Source organism: Elgaria multicarinata, chromosome 4, assembly GCF_023053635.1.
Source record: "Elgaria multicarinata webbii isolate HBS135686 ecotype San Diego chromosome 4, rElgMul1.1.pri, whole genome shotgun sequence".
NCBI lineage: Eukaryota > Metazoa > Chordata > Lepidosauria > Squamata > Anguidae > Elgaria > Elgaria multicarinata.
Genome location: NC_086174.1, coordinates 89,534,658 through 89,543,226, shown reverse-complemented (window position 1 = coordinate 89,543,226; position 8,569 = coordinate 89,534,658). Strand labels below are relative to the sequence as shown.

At 43.3% G+C, this 8,569-nt stretch overlaps 1 protein-coding gene across 1 annotated transcript; it reads left to right on the top strand.

Annotated features, from left to right (window-relative positions):
* The first annotated feature begins 5,777 nt into the window (after nt 1-5,777).
* Nucleotides 5,778-7,359, top strand: DHRS1 (dehydrogenase/reductase 1). Its single transcript, XM_063125735.1, has one exon. The coding sequence runs from the start codon at nt 5,965-5,967 to the stop codon at nt 6,964-6,966; it is 1,002 nt and encodes a 333-aa protein (XP_062981805.1). The 5' UTR covers nt 5,778-5,964; the 3' UTR covers nt 6,967-7,359.
* The last annotated feature ends 1,210 nt before the right edge of the window (nt 7,360-8,569 follow it).

The following is an 8,569-nucleotide window of genomic DNA, read 5'->3' as shown; positions in this document are numbered from 1 at the left end:
CTGCTTTATGTTTGTATGAAAGGAAAACATTTTCTAAAATGTACATCCATGAATCTTATACCCAAAACATTACTTCACACCAGAGAAATGGTTACGGGACCTAGTTTTTGCTACAACCTGGCACCCTCCAGTTGCTGTAGACTTAGATTCACAGAATCATAGAATTCAATGCCCCTCAGTAGTTGCAGTAGTCCAGGGCATGTAGTCCTCTTCATCCTCCTCTTCATTTTATCCTCACAACGACCCTGTGAGGTAGTGTAGGCTGAAGGAAAGCTGGGAAGGGGGGGCATAAGGAATTACATTTATATACCGCCCCATAGCCTGGGTGTATTCATTTATTACATTGATATACCGCCCCATAGCCAAAGCTCTGCAATAAATACCTAAATGTGTTGTTAACAATGATCTCATCTTTTTATTATTTCCAAACATCAATAAATAAAAAACCACTAACAATACACACATCCACAAAACTTAAGACAAAACAAAATCAAACAAACAAATCACCAAATAAAATGTTCTTCCAATATTCTCCTCAGCAAAGATATATAATAATATTATCATTATTATTATTTTTCTTTATCACTGTCAAATCCAAATCTCTAATTTCTCTCTCCATATTTTCCACACTATTGATTGAATCCACAGATATACAAGTCATTTTTTTCTCGTTCCTTCATAAAGTTTACAAAAGGTTCCCATTCAGTTATAAATCTTACAGTTGATTTTTCCCTCATTATTGCCATGAGTTTCGCCATCTCCGCTAGCTCGAACATCTTCAGTAGCCATTCCTCTGTTGTGGGCACTATTTTGCCCATTTGGAAATTTCAGAGAAACACCATCCCTTTCTCCCTGCCCTGCTTGCTTTGTTAAGATGCAGATATAGAAAAGTGGTGTCTGAAGTAGCCTGGAAAGCCCTTCTTCCTTGCACAAAAGGGATGGTTGTACAAGGGCAAAGATTCCAGGGCTGACTTCGCGACTCCCAAATTCTTATTTAAGGAGGCCATCTTTACTTTACTTTAGTGAAAGTCTTGCGTGCAGCAGGGATTTCCACATGCTGTAGCCGAACACTCTATCCATTGAGTCATATTGGCTCGTGAGAAGAAAAGCGATCAGTATCTCACCTTAATCATCTCCTCATAAGAAAGGAAGAGAACATTGAACTCGTTCTTATGGGTGTACCACCCTTTCACGTGATCTAAGATAGAGTTGCAAGCAACTGTTGGTCAAACAAAGAAAGAAAGAAAAATCAACACCTTTGTTCAGTGTTTCTCCCTTGTCTTGTTTGTAATAGAAACTGGGCAGGGGGCCATAAGATTTCCCATGCAGCAATGGTTGCTACAAATGTCCAAGAACATGTTCCAATGCAATAATGGTGATGTGTTGCCTGCAGGCTACAGCTTGAAAGAGAAGGGGTGGGGTGGGGTCTGGCTGTTAGACATGTACTAGCTAATAGATCACATAATAATTTGCTAATCTGGTACTCATCTAAATTCCCTGTTTCTTGCCCCAGCTGAGCAGGTGAGTGGCAAATTAGATGTCTGAGTCATCTATACAGTTTGATGTCCCCTTACTCTTCCTCAAATGTCATAAGCAGAGTAAGTCTAAGTGTTTATAAAGTGTGGGAAAGCTACATGGCAGATAATCTACTGCTTTCCAAATCCTGCCTTCTCACTGCGGAGGTGGGAGAACATTTTAATCTGGCAGAGGGAAATGAACTTTGCTCGCTTCACGTTAGCATTATTACAGGGCCTAATCCAAGAGATGAGAGGGAAGTAAGGTGGCAATGGATCAGGTGGATCCAAAGCTGCCACCCAGAACCCCTAAAACTCCCTGAATTGTGCACTAATGCTGATGGAACATTGCTGTCGCTGCTCCTACGCCTGCAAAGCGTTCCGTGGCCTCTGGGGCAGACAGGCTGCCCTACCAGCAAAAGAGGACTTATGCCCCATCCTAATCCCACTGAGCAGACCTCTGGATGGGGGTTAGGAAAAGGCCTCTTTGTTCTTTGCAGTTGATTGTAAACTAGTTGTTTGCATTTAAACGCTTTATTTTAACAGCACCACTTTTCAGTCTTACCTTTCCCAGCTAAATAACTCTGCATGAAGTCCTCCAAATCAGATGATTTTCCTAAACCTGTTGGGTTTATATAAAGAAATAAGGATGCCATAGCATCTTTAGGATTTCTGTATACATAAATGACCTGTAAGATGAAGGCAAAATGTTTAGCCTTTGCAGAAAATTAGCAGATTCTGTGAGAATGCACGTAACATTCATGTCAAACTGAATTTGTTGTACTTACCTGAGACCTACGTTTTATTGTAAAAGCTTACAAGCTTTAAAGAATGAAAATAAAGGTCATGCATATGAAGTGCTTTGTTTCATTTTTCTAATATTAAAAAAATTGAGACCATGTATCCATCTGCATACTTTTCCTGTGCAAGAATTAATAACATTTTTTTAAAAATGGTAAATATAGCAAGATGCCCTAGATACCATTTTGTGATCTCTTTCTCTTTCTTTCTTTCTAATTTTGGGAACAAAATTTTGCTGACAAGCTAGAACCCTTTGCCCATTTAATGAGATTTGGATAGAGTATTGTGAGATTGTGATAGAAAGAGACTGTGTAGTGGTTCAAATGGGCTTGTTTAGGGTGACCATATGGAAAGGAGGGCAGGGCTCCTGTATATTTAGCAATTGCATAGAAAAGGGAATTTCAGCAGGGCTGGATCTACACTAGTCTTATAACATTGCTAGTGTCCGTTTCTAACGTGTTAATCTGTTATCTGTATCGGTTCTCTGTATCACGGGGGGCAAACTAGCGTTACTTACGTTTCGCTGTAATGGTACTTCAGGGCACACTGTTCAATCCTTTCCATTCTTCCTCTTCTCTGAGAGTAAGCAGAGCTGCTCAGTTTGCTCTGCCTCGTTCCTAACTCCTCATTCCTGCCTCGTTCCTAGCCAGCATTTTCCTAGTTTTCAATCTTAAACCCTGTTTTTTCTATTAGTTTTGATTGATCTTGGGAGTTCAAATTTTTTTGTTAAAATCTTTGTCTTCTGTTTATTAACCTTAAAGCCTGCTACTCCACCAAATTCTTTTAGTTTATGCATTAGAGCTTCTATTCCCTTTAATGGGTCTTCTAGAGTAAATACCACATCATCTGCAAACGCTCTCAATTTGTATGGATCTTTTTTAATCTTTATCCCTCCAATTTTTTCCTCTTGTCTTATATCCCTGTTCAGTATTTCCAAAACTAAGATAAATAACAGGGGTGACAATGGGCAACCTTGCCTTGTTCCTCTCTGTACTTCACATGGTTTTGATAGTTCCCCATTAATGGAATACCTAGATAAACATCCAGAGAAACAAGCTGCCTTGATCTTTCTTGATGCAGAGAAGGCGTTTGATAATGTTAATTGGAGCTTCATTTTCAAAATTTTAGAAGAAATGTGTTTTGGAGATAACTTCATGAAATGGGTTAAATCGATTTATTCTTCACAAAAGGCACAAATAATCATTAACAATGATCTCCAGTTATTGACATAGCAAGAAAATACGAGCAAGGAAGCAACATTTGGTGATGCCTTTCAGCTGGAAGTTATGTGATATGTGGGTTAATAAGCAGTTATATGAAAAATGCTAGATACTCTGATCCTTGGTTTAAGTGGATTCTTTAATGTCAATATAGCTAAAGTTATAAATTTTAGTGTAATTTTTTAAATAATTACACTATAGTGTCATAATTTAATTTTTTTAAATAGTGTAAAGTGGGAAATTATATAAAAATATTTTTTCTCCCCTGTGTGGGTTCTTTGATGTCTACTCAAGGTCCCACTACAGCTGAAGCTTTCCCCACATCCCTCTACTTCAGTCCCAGCCAGGTTTTCCATAGGAAAACTCTGTACCAGGTGGCAGATAATTATTTTAAAATTTTAATTAAAATACATTATCCTTTCTTATAACAAAATGGTGCTTACTCCTAAGTAAGTGTGTTGCACTGAAGAAGGAAATCCTATTTGATTCCTGTATTCATGCTAGTGTGACATGACAAGTTAAAGGCACAATTTTATGCATGTTTAGACAGAAAAAAGTCCTTCAACTCCTAGAATCCCCGCTAAATGGGAAGCACCCATCCCAGGCTTGCCAAGGGAGGGAGGGAAAAGAGAGCGAATGCCTCTGTTTGCAGCCAGCGTGGCAGGGCACACCAACTGGATTTTGAATAAAGTATTCAATTAATTGTTACTGTTTTGAATTTTATTGTTATTATCTTCCTTAGTGGGGCGTTGAAAACCGCTATTCTGAATAATGATTTTTATAGTGTAGGGTAGGGGGGCGCTGGGCATGAGTTTGTGGAACCAAGGGGGCGGTTACCTGAAAAAATTTGGGAACCACTGCTTTAAAACAATATACAAAAATTTTAAATCACAAAAACATACAATTTAAAACCACAAAAACATCCCTCTCCTGCAGGTGATGGTTCTCCTAGGCCCCCTCAGCCACCAAGCTTATATATCCCTCCCAGGAAGGGAGGAGAATGGTGGAAATTGTCCAAGCAGCTGGCTTAGTACCTGGGGTTCTGCAGGGAGTGGCAGTCTGTCAGGCAGAAAGTCCACAGGGAAGAACAGTGGTGGTGATGGCAGCAACATCAAGGTTGTAGACCAGCAGCAGCAAGCTCTGTCTCCTCCCCGGGCAATGGGCCTCCCTCTCCTGCAGGTGACGTATGGGCTCTGCACCTCCTCAATTTGGGAAACTTCTTTAGCAGAAGCATTTTATAGAATCATATACTTGTTGAGTTGATAGGGACCACAAGGATCATCTAATCCATCCCTCTGCAATGTGCCGGAAATATCCCAGATGAATATGAGCGGCATGTCTTCCATTTTCTCCTGAAAGACCTTGTCAAACATTTTGCTCTGTGACACTGTCATCACATTTTTCCAGTCTCCAATGGCACTTGATGAGAAGAGAGGATGGAATTCAGTTTCAGTTCATTGATAATTTTGCTTAGAATACTAATTGTAGCTTCGGACTCCTCATGCATAGCCCCTGGTACATCAAAATGTGAAGTGGGGAAGGCTGAATTAGACCATTAATCTTCAAACAACTGTTTGGTGTTACCACTGAGAGCTTAGCAAACACTCTCTGCCCCCACCCCCATGCACAACGCAGAAGTCCATAGCCTGTTTTGTTTTGTTTTCAATTTAATTTTAAACTTTTTTTTTTTTGGCAGCCTCTCAGGGCAGAAGCCTTTCAGGGGGCTGTGGGGGTGCAGCAGATCCCCAGCACTTCTTTTGTATCTAGTCAAGAGGGCAGGGCTTCTGCAGCTTTAACTGTGGTGATGAAGAGGGAATTTCACCAGGTGCTGCATGCATACAAATAACACAGGCTGACATTCCTTTTTCTCTACAACTGTTGAAGATACAGCGGCCCTGTCCTTGACATATGGTCACCCTAGATACAGATGTCTCCCTTTCCAATTCTCCACACCATGCATAATTTTGTACACAGCTGTTGCGACCTTCCCTCATTGGGGAAATGTTCCGGCTCCTGGATCCTTTTTTGTTTCTGCAGCCTGTTGGGTTTCTGCAGAACTCCTGCCAGCTGAAGCTGGGCAGCGGAGATACTCAGTCAGCAATCCCAAGAACCAGCACATACTTCTGGGGAAGCTGCAAAGAATCGGGCGGGTGTCCCAGATAGCGAGGCTCGAGCCAGCCGGCTGCCGTACCTCCGAAAGCTGCCACGCGGCAGCTGCTCCTGCGCCCTAATCCCGGGAAGCCGGCTCGCCAACCTCCGCCCCCCTCGCTCATGGGAGTGGCGGCGGAGATGGAAACGGCATTTAAGCCTCGCACCCCAACTGGTTCCGCCGCTCTCCCAGCATCCGTCGCGCCTCCGCGATCCAGGCCAGCAAGCTCGACCGGTGCCTTCCTTGACTTTCCTTCTGCCCTGCTGCTGCCGCCATTGCAATGGCGGGTCTCCCCAAGCCTCTGTCCGGGCGGGTCTGCGTGGTGACCGGCGCCTCGCGGGGCATCGGCAAAGGCATCGCGCTGCAGCTGTCGGAGGCGGGCGCCACCGTGTACATCACGGCGCGGCATCGGGAAGCTCTGGAGCTGGCGGCGGCCGAGGTGCAAGGCCGCGGCGGGAAATGCGTGCCGGTGGTGTGCGACTCTTCCCGGGAAGAAGAAGTGGCGGCCCTGTTCGAGCGCGTCCGCCAGGAACAGGCCGGCCGCTTGGACGTCTTGGTCAACAACGCCTTCTCGGGGGTGAATGCCATCACCGAAGAGATCGGGTTGCCCTTCTGGGAGAGCTCAACCTCCCTCTGGGACCAGGTCAACAACGCAGGCCTGAGGGGCCACTACATCTGCGCGGTCTACGCTGCCCAACTCATGGTACCCGCCGGGCAAGGGCTCATCGTCATCATCTCCTCGCCTGGGGGGCTGCGATACATGTTCGACGTGCCCTACGGCGTGGGCAAGGCCGCCTGTGACCGCCTGGCCATGGACTGTGCCGTCGAATTACGTCCCTTCGGCGTGGCCTGCGTGGCACTGTGGCCCGGCCTCGTTAGCACTGAAAAAGTGAAAGAGCAAGCAGGGAAGGACTCCACCGCAGCAATATTCAAGGACCTAAAGAAGAGACTCGACCTTATGGCAGAGACCCCCGAAGTGAGCGGGAAGTGTGTAGTTGGCCTGGCCTCTGACCCCCATGTCATGCGTCACAGTGGTAAGGTTCTCCTCTCTCCAGACCTTGCCCACCTTTATCAATTCAAGGATGTGGATGGGAGAGATGTCTTCAACTATACTTCGGTTCGGGACATCCTTACAGAAATGATGCCCAAGCTGTCTGGCCTTTTCCGCCTCATTCCTCGGTTCATCACTTTACCTAAGTGGGTTCTTACCCTGTATTCTAGCAAGTTCAGTGTTTACCCACCCCTTATGCCAGGAAATGTTAAATCAACTAAAAAAAGCTAATATATTACAGTACAGGGTTATGGGGATGTCTTACAGTAGCGTTTTCTGATTGTTCAAAATTTCATTTTGACATTTTCCTGACAACTGGATTGTGTGTTTTTTTTAAAAAAAAAATGCTGTGAGGGAATTTCTAAGTTTGAAAATAATTTTCAGGATCTGTTTTGGACCTTTCCTCAGAAACTAAGGGTTTATTGTAAGCATGATTTCTCGCCTTAGGAGTTTAACTCCTCTTTCTGCAGTATCTCCTTTCTTTGTATTTGCCAGAAAGTAGCCTTTAAAAGTTTTCTCATAATTATTCAATTATTAGCCCAAATCCTTGGGTGTATGATGTATCTCAGATATGACAGAACTAGCTGCTACAAACTATGCTACTATTAAATATATTTGCTTTGACAGGTTTTGTCTCAGTTTCTTGCTTCTGTAGAACATACTATATTTTTTTCCAAAGTGGCTGGCCATGGCGAGTTAGTAACACTGAATGCTTATTAAGAAGCAAATGCCTTCTTTGATGCTAGAAGATCAGTTCAGAGCAACAAGGAAGAAAAGATACCTGTTATGTGAAAACATACAAATTGCTCATCAGATGATCTGCTTTGCATCATATGGTCTAAGTACTTAAGAGCTTTGCTTAATCAAGAATCTTACCAGTCCAGCATTCCGTTCAGGTGGTAACCTATTAGATGTCCCAATGGTAACTCCATAAACAGGACATGAGTGTAATAGCATCCTCTGACTTATATTAGTCAGAAAGTGGCAGAGACATGCTGCCTCTGATACAGGAGATCATATAAAACCATCATGATTAATAGCTGTAAAATGAATGGCTAAAAAAAAAGCCAACAACCTGAGAAGCTCTTAAGCTCCGTTTTAAAAAGCGTGTGAAAGGTGAACGTGCATGGAAGAGAGCTGTAAGCTTTTTGAAAGAGAAGATAAGTTGTGCACAGATAAAGATCACAAGTAACTCTTCAACCTTTCTAGCCCCAGGTCTTCACACAGTCATTTTATAAGCAGGTTGAAGAACATTTTTTTCCTGCCTCAGCAAATATGATCAAGGCGAGATAGTGGAAGAAGAGGCAAGCAAGGAGGAGGAGATGGAGAGACAGAGGGGTGAATTTATTGGGGAAACCTTGCCCCCCCCATCTGCTAAGGTCCATTGAACTCAATGAGACTTTCACCTGGGTTTAGGGGAAGAATGTAAAAACACACAAACCCCCCCCCCCCCCTATACATTGCATGTATACATACAAAATCTCCAAGGGCCAGAGGTTGTTTATTGTTGGTTGTTGTTTAAATGATTTTGCTAGTGGAGAAGGGATGCTAAATTTCTTTCCCACCTACCATTCTTTTGTTCCATATTGTTCCATCCCCTAGCTGCTTTTGCCCCTTGCAGGGCTCCTGAGGTGGTTGCAAGAACAAAGCCAGTGGTTCCTAATCTATCTAAGCTGCTTGGGTTTTCTCCTTTTAAAATTTTTATTGTGATGTGTTGCTGCTCGTTAAATCCTGGCGTTGCTTCATATAATCACTTCATTCGTAAACATGTGAACTTGCTCTCAAGCCACTCTGGAAATCTGATAAAACTGGTTAAGAGAACTGGTGAAACTAG